This window comes from Alosa pseudoharengus, unplaced genomic scaffold, assembly GCF_046254945.1.
Source record: "Alosa pseudoharengus isolate Yale_2024_CS ecotype anadromous, Long Island Sound unplaced genomic scaffold, YU_APseudo_1.1 YU_APseudo_1.1_scf_30, whole genome shotgun sequence".
Classification (NCBI taxonomy): Eukaryota; Metazoa; Chordata; class Actinopteri; order Clupeiformes; family Clupeidae; genus Alosa; species Alosa pseudoharengus.
Window position 1 is genome coordinate 1,116,839 of NW_027468719.1, and position 18,083 is coordinate 1,134,921.

The 18,083-nt window shown below is 41.0% G+C and overlaps 2 protein-coding genes across 2 annotated transcripts; both read right to left on the minus strand.

The window, feature by feature from the left end:
• Positions 1-1,456: 1,456 nt before the first annotated feature.
• LOC143101201 (uncharacterized) lies at positions 1,457-8,251 on the minus strand. The gene is made up of 5 exons (XM_076264617.1): positions 7,600-8,251; positions 4,622-4,780; positions 3,495-3,633; positions 2,279-3,309; positions 1,457-2,071 (listed from the first exon to the last, which is right to left on the minus strand). Exons 1-5 carry the CDS (start codon positions 8,222-8,224, stop codon positions 1,809-1,811), a joined length of 2,217 nt encoding a protein of 738 aa, XP_076120732.1. The 5' UTR covers positions 8,225-8,251; the 3' UTR covers positions 1,457-1,808.
• Positions 8,252-8,277: 26 nt separating this feature from the next.
• On the minus strand, positions 8,278-17,302 carry LOC143101173 (uncharacterized). Its single transcript, XM_076264575.1, has 7 exons — positions 17,142-17,302; positions 15,524-16,213; positions 14,334-15,029; positions 13,032-13,736; positions 11,826-12,515; positions 10,645-11,349; positions 8,278-8,306 (listed from the first exon to the last, which is right to left on the minus strand). The coding sequence occupies exons 1-7, from the start codon at positions 17,287-17,289 to the stop codon at positions 8,278-8,280; spliced, it is 3,663 nt and encodes a 1,220-aa protein (XP_076120690.1). The 5' UTR covers positions 17,290-17,302.
• Between the last annotated feature and the right edge of the window lie 781 nt (positions 17,303-18,083).

Here is an 18,083-nt window from a genome sequence, read left to right on the forward strand (position 1 = left end):
CAAAGGATTTTAACATCTAATCCTGTGTATTAATGTAATATCAATATTAGATTATGGTGATATAATATACATGCATGCATCATCATTGAAAAAAACTGGATGTTGTTTATCATTCTGCCTTGCAGTTCATAACTGCTGCTACTGCAAGGACACATCACTGCAACCTATTTGAAATGGTTCAATGGGACCATATGACACAGGATTATCCATGCAGAGAGGACTGCAGACAGCTTCCCCAAAAGAAGTGCAACTGACAGTTGCGTTGCGTTACTGCATGCCTTTGGCTTCTCCTGACAGAAGGGGGTGTGTACTATGGTGTAGCCCAGTGTTTTTCAACCTTTTTTGTGCCACGGCACACTTTTGACACTTAAAATGTCCCACGGCACACTAACATCCTGTGTGAAGAAAAAATAAACATACCATAGCCTAAAATTTCAAATAATACACAGATATGGCCTTATTATGGCTTCTATGCAAGACCTGCTCAATAAAACAAGTGCCCTCTGTTTCATTTGTAGGTGACTATATCTAATTTAATTTAATTGTTGTTATGAACTGGATATGTGATGATTCTGTGAATACTGGATATGGGGCCCCCATTGTACAATGCCTGCATACCACAAATAGTGCAATCATACAATCAATGAGAGCATGTGGTTATAAATTCTTTGATACAACAGTTGCTTTTTTGGACCAGTGAGTGACATTTGGGTAATTTTCTGCGGCACACCTGATGATCTCTCACGGCACACTAGTGTGCCCCGGCACAGTGGTTGAAAAACACTGGTGTAGCCTATGCCTTGATGCATAACCACAATTTGATTGGCTGGTGCCTTGTGTTGCTGTCCATTGGTGCAGCAAAAGTTGAAGATTTTGCAACTTTTTTGATGGAGGTGACGGGAAAAAAGCAACACAACAGAACCACAATTCACTTAAGCCCATGTAAAGTGAACGAGATGCGTGCAGCACTGCATGCAATGCAAGTGTCTGTGCATCATTACCCAGGAATGCGACTGTGTAAATAACATTCATAATATGGCTACTACAGTAGCTTTCCTTCACCCTCTCCGCCTGCATAAAACTAAGAGCTATACATGTTTATTCCAGCCACGGATGTCCCTCACTGCTCCCCCACTGCTCACTGCGCTGGGATTAGTGTGTGCTTCACTTCACTGTGTGTTCACTGTGTGCTGAGTGTGTTTCACTAATTCCCAGATTGGGATAAATGCAAAGACCAAATTTCCCTCATGGGATTAAAAGAGTATATACGTATACTTATGACCCAGACCCATCCTTCAAAGAGAACAACTTTGGACCCCAGTCTTTTGAAAGGCTCACAAGCCCCCAATTGTATTAATTTTTTTGGTGGTTAGAAACATTATAATGCATAAATTAACATCTACATAAAATTGTGAAATAACCTAAAAAGCATTAACTGAGAAAACAAAAACATTAGCTAGATTATATAGATTACATATATAACCATAAATTATAGACATAGATTATAGAATACACATAGATATTGTTCAAAATACTAGGTACAAATGCATATAATCCAAGAGCTGGTAGAAGCTCTAATAGGTTCTAAAAATAAAACAGTGACAAGTGGAAAGCAGAACATGTCTTTTCAATAACAATTTATCATAAAGTATCAGAGTTATGTGATGAACATATTGGTCATACATTAAACGTACATCGATCTTTTGATCTCTTTCCGAGTTGTCATATTGTCTGTACAGTGAAGTCATGATATGATGCAGCCTCCTCTCTCACCTGCAGGGAAACCATGCATGCTACACGCTTTGTTTTTACAGGCCGAGGTCTTGATAAAGGTAACTGTCCAGTTCTTTTAGGAGGGACAGCATGATGCCACATGCTCTGTCCCCCTTTTTAAGCACCATGTCGATGAGGGAGGTCACCTGGTCCTGCAGCACGCTGGTCCTCTGCAGGACGTCTTCTGCCTCCCTGCTGCTTATCACACGAGGCGGAGCTTGAAGTTCATCCAACAGATCTCGGAGTAGAGCTCCCGATGTTTTCTTGATGAGATCAGGACGAATCATAAACAGTCGATCTAGAACGAGATCATTAACATAAGATGTTGACTTTTGACATTAGCTTCTACTGTTGCTATGCTCTACCTAAGTAAGATTTTGTAGTTACCTGAATCCAAATCATGTTCAATGCAAAACAAGAACAAACTTCTAGGTTTAAAATATCTTTCAAATGTTTTATTCTGTACATAATTGTTTTTTATAAAGGTCAGCGTTGGATTATATACCTTTGTGTGACATGGAGGCCATTTTCCCTTCTTCCTCATCAGTCCTGGCAGCTCTGCTTGTGTAAGCCACCTCTCTGTGGGTCATGACTCGGGAACGTCTGGATGCTGCTGAGGGCATTTCATGACTGCATGCCATTTCTCCAGTCTCACCAAATTCAAAGCTTTCCAATGTAGCTTTCCATATGGACTGCCCTTCACTGATCAGCTCCAAATCAAAACAGTCATCTGCTTTATCAATGACCACCCGGAATAGGTCAGGAGGTCTGATGTATTTTAGGGTGATCTCTGGTGGGGAACTTCTAGCATGGCTGGCAGATGACTTCAGGCTAAACTTTGTGTGCATCCAAATGGACATATCCGGTCGATGTGTTTTGATCTTCTTAGCATCTTGTGTCTCTCGTAAATCCTCCTCAACGGCCTGAATCATGGAAGCATCCCGTGGCACGATATATGTGAGTAGAACCAGGGGCGTCACTCTGGTGCGGTAGATTAACACATCCAGATGGGCTTTCATTGGGATTCCAAATTTCACCAGGACTTCTGTCAGTGAGAAGGAGGGCTTGAGGAGCTTTGCGTGGAAGCGGGTCAGCTCACATTTCTCTAGAGTCACACTGCTGTTGACCCCATGCAGAACTCTCACAGCCTCTCTAAGAGAGGAGTCTGAACCTTCCAGACAGGCAAAATGGGGCAGATGAGCCTCCAACAGTTCACCTGAGAGCACTTTGATGTCCATCAAGGGACCAATTGGCTCATACTGCAACATGGCAAGCTCTGCTCTGAATACATGGGGGTCACTAAAGTGATACTGTAGAGAGACTTCAACCGCACACACCCAGCGCAAACCAGAAGCTGTGCACTCAAAACTTCCTGGTGGAGAGCTGTGTTTATACACTGGGACTCCTGTTTCCATGGAAACAGAGGGTTCCATCAGAATCCAGTGTGAGGTGTTTTCACCTTTGTCTTCACAGGATTTGCAGCAGTTTGTTTGTTTGAAATGCTGACACAGAATTTTGCCTGATGAAATGTCCAACCTTTAAGAGCACAGATTTTAATTACAAACTGACATGGTGGCTGAACAATTCTTAAGGTATTGGGTCCACAAAGAAAGTAAATTAGCACAACCAAACAAACTATGGCTAAATTGGAGTGCCTGTAATCAAGCATGGATTCATTAAGATCATAAAATCAATGTAAATGTAAATCTAAATCTTCGTACTCAGCCATATTATCAGACAGTTCTCTCATGTCTCTCCTCCAGTCAGGATTGTCTACAGAATCCAAATCCTCCCGGTCCAGAAAAGTGTCTTCTGAGGAATCTTCCCTAATGACATTTGATGGCTCTGGGACTTTGTCAACTGTGAAAATAATACAAAATACATGGTCTCCTTTTTGTGACTGAATTACATTGAGATATTAAAAATGTATCAACCTAACCCACAGTCCCATTTCTGCCCATTTCTAAAATAAAATAAATGCTTTCATGTAGGTAGAATATGAAATACAGATTCATTGCCATGATTTTTTCCTTCATGCTTAAAAAGGCATCTCAGGAAATGAAATCAGATAACTGGCTGAAATGTTTGTCTATAGGACACAATAGACATATTGGACAGAAGATGAGCAAAAATATGAGACCATGGTGTGGAAGTCAGTATGTTTGTCAGTATGGAGTTATACCTGTAGTCAGACCAGTGAAACCTTCATGTGACAAAATCAGACACAGCTGATTCATGGGATCCCAACTTACTGTATAAAGTATGTTGGATTGGAGGTTTTCTAAAACTGGGTAGGGATCGCCTACAAAAAACGGATAGACTGGATAGACGCATGGCTGCTCTGAGCTGTGTGTGTGTGTGTGTGTGTGTGTGTGTGTGTGTGTGTGTGTATGTGTGTGTGGGTGTGAGAGAGAGAGAGAGTGAGTTTTTTCAGCATATTTTGATTCAGGTCCGGAGAAGTTTAGTCAGCTCAGTGATCATAACACGCTGTTATCTCCTGTTCTGCGATTGCATTCAATGTCAAAGATGGCAACCAGGAAATGTTGACATAACTTGCTTAATTTGATAATGTATCACCACTAAACATGGGAGTCAGACATAAGGCCCTATATTGAGGCACTCCAAAATACCTTCCAGAATTACTGGCACCTGTTTTTAGTCAACTTTACCAAAGGTGCCAACAATTCTGGAGGGTACTGTATATAGAAAACAATAAGCAAACGTGCACATTTGTTCATACATTTGGCTGAGATGATCTACAGCCTCAATAAATGTCATTCTTGGATATATATTTTTGTTTAAGTGTATTAATTTAAATATATGAATTTTAAATTGTTAAGATCCTCACACTTTTTGTGACATCCCAGTCTTCCAGATGTTAAAGAGCCAATCCCAGAGCTGGTAGCTCCTGACATCAGAGAGTGTTGATCTGAGGGGGCTTCAGATGCTGTGTCTGAGATGAACGTGCCATAGCCAGAGGTTTTTTCAGATTTGTCATCACCTGTCACTGAAAACAAAACACACGTTTTATCCAGAAATAAAATTCAGCATTGCATTGTCATTTAATACCACACATTGAACAATAAACATCACTTTATATGTATGTATTTGTTGTAGTTGTATTCATTTGTATTAGAGTGGTTTAGAACAGGGCAATGCAATTAGCAAGTTATGTCAGTAGCTGGGAATTTCGGTCCCAATGGTCATGCAAAATCATACATTTGTACATTTGAGTTTAACATGTTCGAACTATCAAAAGTATCAAAAACTATGAATTGTTATGAAATAGGAGTGTTCAAAAGATGCTCACACTCACTTCCAGCCACTTGTTCATGAACAAGTCAATCAGATGCCACATTACAGATGGCCACAAATTATGCAGCCCATGTGGATTAACTGATCGTCCTTGAAAACTGCCGCATAGACAACATACTCTTGTGTCCAGCAGTAATATGAGATAATAACCACCCTGAGAAGTGAAAAGGCGATTCAAAACGAGTCCGAAAAGTCGAGACAGGACCAATAGTCAACATTTCGGTGTCCACCACTCTAGTTCATCCAAAACAAACCAGAAAAGGGCCTTAAAGTGCTAAAAACCGGAATTTTCCTTTAACTGACAGGACAGGAGCCTATGACGGATTAGCTATAAGTTAGGCTACCTTATAGTAGGCCTATGCAATAACGTTACTTGCAAGCCCATGTCTTCTTTTTTAAAACAAACAACTCAAATGGAGTGTCAACTTTAACTTTAGGCTAGAAGCTACCCTGCATATTGTCATTTGCGTGAAATATAGGCTAACGTTAGCCTCCGTTCTCATGGATCATAAGTCTCTCATTAAAATGATATGCTGAGGAATATGATAAAAAAAAACACTTTGTTAACGTCACTACCAGGCTTGGAATTTCACCATTCTGGGGGCAAGGCCACTTGGCCTTCAGTTGGGCATATTTGGTGGGGGGCACAAAGGCCACATCAGGGCACCAAGGCCAAAGTTAACTATACAGTAGTAGGCTATAAAAATGACCAAAGTTTTATTTAGCCTATTCACTGCAGACCTGCATCACTGTATGAAACATTACAAAAACATGAAACATGACATATTACATAGAACTGTAAATCATCTGATCATCTAAGATATCTAGGCTATATATAACATTTATTTTATATTTGGCCTGTTATAAAATCATGTATTGAACAATTTAACAGCTCAGCTTTAAGAAACTCAAATAGCCTAGATGCATGCTTAGCATTTTGTGATCATTAGGCTAAGGCTACTTTCACAAACTCAGTCAGCTGTCCTCTGATTTACCAATATCTAGGCGATATTTGTAACATTTATTTTGTATTTGGACCGTTATGAAATCATGTGGAACAATTTAAACACATTGTAAAACGTAAAGCCCAAATTTGGAGACATCCATGCATGTCGAAATTTACTGCAAATTCAAATTCAAAACTGGATTACTCTGGAACGGCTAACTGTACAGGGGACTGCTTTACACCTTTGTGTTCGGTAAGGTCTGCTGTTTATTCTGATATATGGTTTGTCGTGTGTTAAAAGAAGGGTTCGTGAAGTATTCCACCGAGATGAATGGGTAGGGAGATCATGGGACGCAAAACCTTCAGTAGAATGTATGATTAAATTGAATTATATTATTTACTTTTCTCGCGAACCGTTAAACTCAGCAATTATCGAGTAACACCGTTTAAAAGCTGAGAAAAGGCTCTTTCATGTGATACTTGTGATGTCTGTGTGATGAATAGGCTACTCCGAGTAGTTCAACTGAGATGAATACGGTAGGTGAATTTGGACGCACTTTCTTTCTTGCGCTGTCACTTTCTCCACTGCGTAAAAGACTAAATTAATTTCCGTTGTGAATGCTAAGATTATTTTGACAGGCCACAGGCTAAATAAAAATAGCTATTAGTAGGACGCAAAGCAGAATATTGAAAGAAGGGGGCACCAAGGCCACCGTGGCCTGTAAACCTCTGATTTTCAAAGGGGCCTCACGGCCAACACAAGAGGCAACGACGGCCATGGCCGTGGTGGCCGCCATGAAATTCCTACCCTGGTCACTACCCTATGTTATTTAGCCTACATGACTTGAATTTTTCCTCTTGAGCATAAAGATAACATTTGTGGCATAACTTCGTAGCTTCATAATGCATGCTTCGTATCCAAATGTCTAGCACCTAGGCCTGCCTACTTTATTGGCGTTTTAAACATTTTTAGCTTTGAATGGACACATCACAAAAAAAATGAAATGTCTCCTGTACCACACAGGGGAATTTCCGTCTGCTTTTAACAATTTTCAAGCTCCTTGCGTCTTTCTCTCAATGTATTGCTATGGCTCTGGGTTTGCTTGTCCTCCGAGTTCGTCCTTAACAACGGTTGTTAGGGACCTGAAACCGGTCTATAGAAAGATGTAGTGGTGCACAGCTCTGACCAAGGGGTATTTTACTGTATATTTGCCATTTGTCATTTGTAAAAACAGTTTCACTATCTTGACATATACAATGGCATCATGCCTTGTCATTTTGATTGCACTGACCATTTCATTGACATGAATATTTTCTTATGAGACAAAAGCATTTTGAGTAAGATGGAGATTATCCACTATGCAGTGCAGTTTGCACTAATTGTTTTGAGAAATGTACTAGCTGTTGTGCAAATGTGCAAAATGATTCAAGAAATGCACCAAAGCAGTGCAAAATGATTTGAGAAATGCACCAAGAAAAACTGTAGTGTGGTTGCCAAGGACAATCTGGTAACTGGTCATGTTAAGCTCACTGTCCTCATCAAATTAACCAAAACCACAACTGACCCATGAGGGGAGGCTCGATGCTCTTCACCAGGTCATTCTCCTCCTTCAGGTCCTCCAGCTGCTGCACATCCATCTTCCAGTCTGCTGCTGTGGTCTCATTTGTCCTCCCTTCCTCATACTGGAAATGGCTTCCTCCATTGAGAACCACTAACTCATCAACCTTCTTCAGTACACCTGGCCAGCTCTCCTCACCTGTCCAGTGAACATACCTGTTCCCACATTTCTCAACCAGCCACTGCAGGGCCTCTCCTTCACTTTCAATGTACTCTTCAATGTTCCTGTCTACAGTCAGGTCATCAGAGGAGTCAAACATCACTATGGCGTGATCCCAAACTCTGTTCCTCAGAAGCCCCAGATGTGTCTGGAATTGTTTCCTTCTTCTCTCAGTGAAGTGAAGATCAGTGTCGACTCTCAGTACAAATGCATGTGGACCAGGATCACACAGAGACACCAACTCTGCTTTAGTATCTTCTAGAGTTTTCTTACTTGGTGTCATCCTAACTATAGTGATCTCTTGATCTCCCCTGATCTTCTCCTCACAGTGAAGCGTGACTCCTGCCATCTTTCCTCTGTCACGGTCTGTGTCTTGTTCGGAAGTGAACTTCTCAACATACCGCAGGAGCATCACCTTAATCCCAGAGAGAGGCTGTAGTTCACCTGTAAAACAATTGATTAATGTCAAGAATCAAGAAACTCCAAGGCACTCTCTATTGAAAAAGTTAAAAAGCCTTTATTATCAACGTGTTTCGGCTACATGCCTTCTTCTGGGAGCAGTGTTGTAATGTAACGGAGTACAAATACTTCGTTACTGTACTTAAGTAGAAATTTCACGTATCTGTACTTTACTTCGCTATTTCAATTTATGGCAACTTTCACTTTTACTCCACTACATTTCCTAGATAAAATATATACTTTTACTCCGTTATATTTCCACTAAGCATCTTCGTTACTCGTTACTAAAACATAAAATTAGAAGAAATGTGTGCGATTGCAATAAGGGAGCTTTGGCGAATCACTGCTCCTAGATTGCATTACGCACGCTCCGCACGCCGCGCACACTATTTCAGCGTGTGTTTGTTGCTAAAGGAGGAAGACGCACAACTGAAACCGCCATGAGTACGAGCATCTACTGGAGGACCTCCCGTTATCATAGACGACCACCCCGACGGTAGTGGTGAACAGGGTCGTGGTGAAGTTAACGTCATACACCCGTGTCCGTATTTGCAAGAAATGTTTCTGTACATTGGCAGCTTCTGTGAAGCTGAACACCCCGCTACCTGCCTCAGCGGCCTGTGAAAGGCTATTTAGCATCGCAGGACTTGTCTTCAGTCCAAGAAGAGTAAGACTGAATCAGGCCCGGGGGAGTAATCGGGAGAATTCTCGGTGGGCCGCTTCACTTTTGGGCCGGTCAAGGAAAAAAATATTGACATTGGTCACGTTAGTCTATCTTTTCTTAAAGTAGGACACGTTCCACATTCTGTGCATGACACCAATGCAATGCCTCTGCATGGGTTGTAGCCTACTGTACGTGAGGGAGTTCTCCCCTCCCAAAAAGAGTTGGTACTTGGTTCCATATAGCCCGTCTTTTCCAAAAAGTTTTCTCAGATACGGGGACAAGTAGAGAGGATAAATTAAAGTTATTTAATATAAGAAAGAGCAATTACCCTACATGATAAACCTATATGCCTTGTTTGCTCAGAAGAGGGTGTAGTAAAGGAGTAGGCTAAATCACCAAACAACAATATAGCCTACCCATGCAAAAAACATGTAGCCTAAACACTAGTTCAATATGCCTCTTTGTGGAAGCGTGGGATAGGCTACATTTCAAATGCTTTCTTTCTTTCTTTCTTTCTTTCTTTCTTTTTTTCTTTCTTTCTGTTTTTGTTAACTTGTGGAATAGTGGAACATTTTTTGTTAACTTCTCAGTTGAAGTGAATGACCTACACATTTGTTGAACCATGGTACTAATAAAAACTACAGGATAGTAAGAGCTGAAATGTTGCTTTATTTATCCAATTTCCACCACTATGGAAAACGTGGGCCGGTCTTGGGCCTGAAACTCCTGGGCACTAAATTCTGGCAACTTTGAAAACCAGCTTCTTTTGAAGATGAACAGACACCTTTTCAGTTTCAACTAATGACTGGCATATTAGTAGCTGCTGGACATAGGTGGCCTGTGTGTGTGTGTGAGAGTGAGATGGTGACCTGGGGAGTACGCCCTAGAAATGCTCATACCACATGACCAAAATGGTCTCCCTACCAGCAGGTCATTTTTTTAAAAGAAATAAGTTATTTATTTTTCATTTTTACCTGAAGTTCATACAAAAGTGAAATTTCTGTTTATTTTTTTCTTTGATGTCAGCTCTAAAAATATGCTGTTTGTTCTTTAACTTAAGATAATTGTGCCTGAAAAGTCCTAGAAAAGAATGTGATTTTGGTTTGATGAGTGAGATTAAGAAGATATGGGAATATATATGAATATGCTTTATGCTTTACTATAAGAAAGCCAAAATAAAGTTCATAATAAAAGTTAAAAATAAAACCGCTTACTTTTTACTTTTACTTCAAATACTTAAGTACATTAAATATCAGAAAATTACTTTTGATACTTAAGTACAGTATATATCAGATACTTTAAGACTTTTACTTAAGTAGTATTCTAAAAGGTAAATTTCACTTCTACCAAAGTCTTTTTCTAGTACGATACTTGTACTTTTACTCAAGTATTGCTAGTACTTTTTACAACACTGTCTGGGAGTTAAGCGAATTAATTGTATTAATATACACACATGCGTGCACACACGCACACAACCGCCGACACACAGTGTTAACATATGATGATAATACACACACACATACAGTCATTGTCAGTGTGTGTATTAACATAGGATGATGACATGGGAATATCACCAAATATGTGTTTACTCCTCTATACTCCAATTTCACATGAACTTATCCCTGCTTTCCCATAATGTCATGCATACAGTATTTCAATTATAACAAATAGCTAATTATGTCTGTTGATTTGCCTAAAAAACAACTTACCCATGACAAATTTAAACATAGCGTCCTGTTTGTAAGCTCTTGTCTCTCTGTCCTCCGCTTTTGTAGTAAGACGTCTCCTCTTGTTCTCCACCTCCTGAAGAAGAGTTTTCTCAACCTCAAAGTGACGTCCACCATTTCCTGCTACCATCTCCTCAATCTTCTCCAGCAGCTGTGTGACCTGCTTGTCATCTCTGTTCTGATTGTTGAGGACATGATATCTGTTCCTACATTTCTCTACTAGAGACTGCAGGGCCTCTTCACTCTCAATGTACTGCTCAATGGTTGTGTCTCCCAGCCAGTCTCCATGGGTAAACAGCACCATGGTGTGACCCCAGACTTGGTTACCAACAAATGTCAGATGTTCTTGGATGTTTCTAATGTCATCCTGTGTGTAAGAATTAGCTACTTTTATAAGCAGTAAGAGAATGTGAGGTCCTGGAGGACACAAAGTCACACTGAGCACAATCTCCTGTTTAGTGAGTTCAGGAGTGTCTTTGAGGCTGAAATCCACCCACCATCCTGGAGCCTCGACTACAGTGAGCTGTCTGCCTGCTACTTCTCCCTGTCTCTTCACACACTGAGCTGTTCTTCTCTTCAGGTCAAACTCCTCTCTGCCCAGGATGGTGTTTCCTGATGAACTCTTGCCAGATGTTCTGTATCCCAGCAGCACAACTCTGAACTCTGACCGCGGGGATGAATTCCCTGCTAAAAAGAATACATAAATATATTTGACATTAAATGACCATTTTATCTTAAGAACTTTGTGGACTTTAAGCAACAGTAAGGAGTTGTGGTTTAAATCTAGTGAGCTAACCACCTAAAGTGCATGTACACCTTGTACACACCACTTACAGCCCCACTGGCAATGCTAAATGTTGGTGCATGTTTGGCGATACAGCTGACAATGGCCTGATGTGTAAACTTTTCTTTCATTTTCACAAGGACTTACGCCCCGGAACACAGAACTATAGTGCATATCCTGGATGGTTAATGGGAACGGCACATGTGTAGGCAGATAAAAACTAGCCTATCAAGTGTAAAGCAAATGCACAGTATTGCTTCAATTTCACTAAATTTACTACTGTATTTTACTAATTTCTTCTATGGCCATAAGAATTAATATTATGATATATTTGATTCGATGTTTCATAGGCAGGAGATTAAGATTGTTAAATCCTCACCGTTTAGTGACTGGAGGTGTTGTCTTTGCCTCTCCACCTTCATCAGTCTCTCTGTTGCTCTCTTCCTCCTCTCCTTTACTTCCTCCAGTCTCTTTCTGTCCACCTCATAATGACGGCACTCGTTTCCAGAGATAATTTCCTCCATCTTCTCCATCAGCTCTGTGATCTGTGTTCTGTCACGTTTGTCCTGATTGTTGAGAACATGATATCTGTTCCCACATTTCTCTACCAGATATCTGAGGTGTTCTTCACTCTCAATGCACTGCTCAATGGTTGTGTCTCCCAGCCAGTCTCCACAGGTAAACAGCACCATAGTGTTACTCCAGACTCTGTCACTGAGAAGCTCCAGATGTTCTTGGATGTTTCTAATGACATCCTGCGTGATGGAATCAGCTAATCGTACAATCAGTAAGATAATGTGAGGTCCTGGAGGACACACACTGAGCACAATCTCCTGTTTAGTGAGCTCAGGAGTGTCTTTGAGGTTGATATTAGGCCACCATCCTGGAGCCTCGACTACAGTGACCTGTCTGCCTGCTACTTCTCCCTGTCTCTTCACACACTGAGCTGTTCTTCTCTTCAGGTCAAACTCCTCTCTGCCCAGGATGGTGTTTCCTGATGAACTCTTCCCAGATATTCTGTATCCCAGCAGCACAACTCTGAACTCTGACTGGTGGGATACATTTCCTGCTGAAAAGAATACATGAATATATTTGACATTAAATGACCATTTTATCTTAAGAACTTTGTGGACTTTAAGCAGCAGTAATGAGTTGTGGTTTAAATCTAGTGAACTGACCACCTAAAGTGCATGTACACCTTGTACACACCACTTACAGCCCCACTGGCACTGCTAAATGTTGGTGCATGTTTGGCGATACAGCTGACAATGGCCTGATGTGTAAACTTTTCTTTCATTTTCACAGGGACTTACGCCCCGGAACACAGAACTATAGTGCACATCCTGTATGGTTAGTGGGAACGACACATGTGTTTACATGTGATGCACATTATATCAAAATGAATTTGAAGACCAAAAATAAAAGGCAGATAAAAACTAGCCCATCAATTGTAAAGCAAATGCAGTGTTGCTTCAATTTTTACTTTACTATTTCACTAATTTCTTCCATGGACATAAGAATTAATATTATAATATATTTGATTCAATGTTTCATAAGCTAGAGATGAAGATTGTTAAATACTCACGCTTCAGTGACTGGAAGTGTTTTCTTTGCCTCTCCACCTTCATCAGTCTCTCTGTTGCTCTCTCTTCTTCTTTCTCCCTCCTCTCCTTCACTTCCTCCAGTCTCTTTCTGTCCATCTCAAAGTGAAGGCCTCCGTTTCCAGCGATAATTTCCTCCATCTTCTCCATCAGCTCTGTGATCTGTGTTCTGTCACCTTTGTCCTCATTGTTGAGAACATGATATCTGTTCCCACATTTCTCTACCAGATATCTGAGGTGTTCTTCACTCTCAATGTACTGCTCAATGGTTGCATTTCCCAGCCAGTCTCCACAGGTAAACAGCAGCATGGTGTGACTCCAGACTCTGTCACTGAGAAGCTCCAGATGTTCTTTGATGTTTCTAATGACATCCTGTGTGATGGAATCAGCAACTTGCACAAGCAGTAACAGAATGTGAGGTCCTGGAGGACACAGAGACACACTGAGTACAATCTCCTGTTTAGTGAGCTCAGGAGTGTCTTTGAGGTTGATATCACTCCACCATCCTGGAGCCTCGACTACAGTGACCTGTCTGCCTGCTACTTCTCCCTGTCTCTTTACACACTGAGCTGTTCTTCTCTTCAGGTCAAACTCCTCTCTGCCCAGGATGGTGTTTCCTGATGAACTCTTGCCAGATGTTCTGTATCCCAGCAGCACAACTCTGAACTCTGACTGTGGTGATAAATTAACTGAGGAAAAGAATATAAATAAATTTGACATTATATGACCATTTTATCTTAAGAGCTTTGTGGACTTTGAGCAGCAGTAAGGAGTTTTGGTTTAAATCTAGTGAGCTGACCACCTACAGTGCATGTACACCTTGTACACACCACTTACAGCCCCACTGGCACTGCTAAATGTTGGTGCGTCTTTGGAGATACAGCTGACAATGGCCTGATGTATAAACTTTTCTTTCATTTTCACAGGGAACTAACGCCCCGGAACTAAGAACTGTAGTGCACATCCTGGATGGTTAGTGGGAAAGGCACATGTGTTTTCATGTGATGCACATGATATCAAAATGAATTTGAAGATGAAACATAAAATAAATAACAGGCAGATGAAAACTAGCATATGAAGTGTAAAGCAAATGCACAGTGTTGTTTCAATTTCACTAAATTTACTATTTTACTAATTTCTTCCATGGCCATTAGAATTAATATTAAGACATATTTGATTCAATGTTTAATACGCTAGATAATTATGAAGAGCGTTGAACATTTATTTTTGCTATGAAAAAGCTCAGTTTGTTAAGTACAAAACACAGAAAATACAACACAACTCACACTTCAGTGACTGGAGGTGTTGTCTTTGCTTCTCCACCTTCATCAGTCTCTCTGTTGCTCTCTTCCTCCTCTCCTTTACTTCCTCCAATCTCTTTCTGTCCATCTCAAAGTGACATCCACTTTTTCCAGAGATGATTTCCTCCATCTTCTCCATCAGCTCTGTGATCTGTGTTCTGTCACTTTTGTCTTTATTGTTGAGAACATGATATCTGTTCCCACATTTCTCTACCAGATATCTGAGGTGTTCTTCACTCTCAATGTACTGCTCAATGGTTGTGTCTCCCAGCCAGTCTCCACGGGTAAACAGCACCATGGTGTGACTCCACATTCTGTCACTGAGAATCTCCAGATGTTCTTGGATGTTTCTAATGACATCCTGCGTGATAGAATGAGCTACTTTTACCAGCAGTAAGAGAATGTGAGGTCCTGGAGGACACAGAGACACACTGAGCACAATCTCTTGTTTAGCGAGCTCATGAGTGTCTTTCAGCTTGACCTTCTTCCACCATCCTGGAGCCTCGACTACAGTGACCTGTCTGCCTGCTACTTCTCCCTGTCTCTTCACACACTGAGCTGTTCTTCTCTTCAGTTCAAACTCCTCTCTGCCCAGGATGGTGTTTCCTGATGAACTCTTCCCAGATGTTCTGTATCCCAACAGCACAACTCTCAGCTCTGACCGTGGTGATAAATGTCCTGCTGAAAAGAATATATAAACATTTTTGACATTATATGACCATGTTATCTTAAGAACTTTGTGGACTTTGAGCAGCAGTAAGGAGTTTTGGTTTAAATCTAGTGAACTGACCACCTAAAGTGCATGTACACCTTGTACACACCACTTACAGCCCTAATGGCACTGCTAAATGTTGGTGCATCTTTGGTGATACAGCTGACAATGGCGTGATGTGTAAACTTTTCTTTCATTTTCACGGGGACTTACGCCCCGGAACACAGAACAATAGTGCACATTCTGGATGGTTAGTGGGAACGGCACATGTGTTTACATGTGATGCACATGATATCAAAATGAATTTGAAGATAAAACCAAAAATAACAAGCCAATGCAGTGTTGCTTTAATTTTACTAACTTTACTATTTTACTAATTTCTTCCATGGCCATAAGAATTAATATTATGATATATTTGATTCAATATTTCATAAGCTAGAGATGAAGATTGTTAAATACTCACGCTTCAGTGACTGGAGGCGTTGTCTTTGCTTCTCCACCTTCATCAGTCTCTCTGTTGCTCTCTGTTCTTCATTCCTCCTCCTCTCCTTCACTTCCTCCAGTCTCTTTCCGTCCATCTCAAAGTGACAGTTTTTGTTTCCTGCTACCATCTCTTCTATCTTCTCCAGAAGCTCTGTGACCTGATCATCTGTCCTATTCTTATTGTTGATGACATGATATCTGTTCCCACATTTCTGTACTAGAGGCTGCAGTGCCTCTTCACTCTCAATATACTGCTCAATAGGTGTGTCTCCCAGCCAGTCTCCACAGGTAAACAGCACCATGGTGTGACTCCGGACAATACCACCGAGAAGCTCCAGGTGTTGTTGAATATTTATTCTTTTTTCAATTGTGAAAGAATGATCAATATCTATGACAAGTAGGGCAGCATGTGGTCCTGGAGACACACTGAGCACTATATCCTGTTTAGTGAGCTCAGGAGTGTTTATGAGGTTCACATTCCTGAACCATCCCGGAGCCTCGACTACAGTGACCTGTCTGCCTGCTAATTCTCCCTGTCTCTTCACACACTGAGCTGTTCTCTTCAGTTCAAACTTCTCTCTTCCCAGGATGGTGTTTCCTGATGAACTCTTCCCAGAATATCTGTATCCCAGCAGAACAACTCTGAACTGTGACATGGGAGTTGATTCTTCTGTAATGTACAATAGATCAGATTGGATTAGATTCAACATAGAAAAAATTTGTTGATTTATTTGCAGTATTAAAAGGGCTGTAAGAGATGCAGAGGTGTATTTCACACAACCTTAATAATTAACACATCCTTCAGAACGGACAGAGGTGTAAAAGTCCATCTTCAGAAAGTAAAAGTCCTGCCACATAGCAAAACTCCAAACCCAGGTAGATCAGATAATTAGTGAAATCACATGTGTTTTAGTGTTCAGGTAGAAGCAATACGTGGTAGGCCTTTTAGTTTCTAAAGCCGGACTTTTACACCATTTATAACGGATAAAGCTGGGATTTTTTGCTTATCCTGGCTGAATTTAGCCTTTACTTGGTTTCACAAAAGCAATGTGATGTGATGTGATGTGATGTGTAATGAGTTGCACTACAATACCTTTAAAATGTCATTGTGTGACCATAGCCATATAATTGTGTTTTTTTTTTTCAAGCTTTAAAGGAACCGTATGTAAGAAATGTAATTCAATTAATCATAAAATGGCCCTTATTTGTCACTAGACATTAGGAAATCATGCTAATTTCAAATACTTATATCACTGACAAAAGTAGTCCGGCCAGGATATCGTCATTTAAAAAAGTGAAGTTGCAGCCCTCAACTGATGTTGATGTTTACATATTTGTGTTTTAGCCTGATCCGCCACCCTCCACCTATCTAGTAATCACAAAGTCAGTAGTGTTTCGGCATCTGGGTTGCCAGCTCTGCTCTAGTTACCACATCTGCGGTGTACACCGCTCTACAGTATTTTGAAAGTGATTGTAGTACCAGTTTTGGCCAAAATCCTACATACAGTTCCTTTAACTTAATTATTGCACTATTCAATATAATATTTACATACTTTTTTTCTCCCATTAGAAAGCAGATCAGACACAAGCCAACTCACGTTTCAGTGACTGAAGGTGTCGTCTTTTCTTTTCCACAGTCATCACTCTCTCTTTTGCTCTCTCATCCTCTTTCCTCATCCTTTCTTTTATTTCCTCCAGTCGCTTGCTGTCCATCTCATAGTGGCAGCTACTGTTACCTGCAACCATTTCCTCAATCCTCTCGAGGAGATCTGTGATTTCACTGACATCAGTCCTGTTTTCATTTTTAAGAACATGATATCTGTTGCAACATTTCTCAACTAGCCAATGAAGGCTCTCTCCTTCACTCTCAATGTACTGCTCAATGGTTGTGTCTCCCAGCCAGTCTCCATGAGTGAACAGCACTATGGTGTGACTCCAGACTTTCTCACTAAGAAGGTCCAAGTGTTGCTGGGCTGATATTCTCTGATTTTCGGTAAATGATATGTCTGCTCGTGTGACCAATAGGAACACATGGGGTCCCTGGTCACACAAACCTGGACTAAGCTGAATAGCTCTTTTGGTCATTTCAGGACTACATTTAACCTGATAATGACTGTGCCATCCTGGAGCCTCCACCACAGTGACCTGCCTGCCAGCTACATCTCCCTGTCTCTTTACACAAACAGCAGATCTCTGTCCAGGCTGAAACTCCTCTCTGCCCAGGATGGTGTTTCCTGATGAACTCTTCCCAGCATTTTGAAATCCCAGCAGCACAATTCTGAGATCTGGAAGCAGTGCACCTCCTGGAGGAGTAAATGAAGAAATTCAGTGTGTGTGTGTGTGTGTGTGTGTGTGTGTTGTGTGTCTGTGTGTGTGTATAAGTATATACTCTTTTGATCCCGTGAGGGAAATTTGGTCTCTGCATTTATCCCAATCCGTGAATTAGTGAAACACACTCAGCACACAGTGAACACACAGTGAGGTGAAGAACACACTAATCCCAGCGCAGTGAGCAGCCTGCAACAACAGCGGCGCTCGGG

Coding starts and splice junctions, on each gene's coding strand:
- LOC143101173 (XM_076264575.1), bottom strand. CDS start 17,289: ATGGTTGCAGGTAACAGTAGCTGCCACTATGAGATGGACAGCAAGCGA. Junction 12,516..13,031: donor ACACTTCCAGTCACTGAAGC/GTGAGTATTTAA, acceptor TATTCTTTTCAG/CAGGAAATGTATCCCACCAG. Junction 11,350..11,825: donor ACACCTCCAGTCACTAAACG/GTGAGGATTTAA, acceptor TATTCTTTTTAG/CAGGGAATTCATCCCCGCGG.
- LOC143101201 (XM_076264617.1), bottom strand. CDS start 8,224: ATGCTCCTGCGGTATGTTGAGAAGTTCACTTCCGAACAAGACACAGAC. Junction 3,634..4,621: donor ACTGGGATGTCACAAAAAGT/GTGAGGATCTTA, acceptor TTATTTTCACAG/TTGACAAAGTCCCAGAGCCA. Junction 2,072..2,278: donor GGCCTCCATGTCACACAAAG/GTATATAATCCA, acceptor ATCTCGTTCTAG/ATCGACTGTTTATGATTCGT.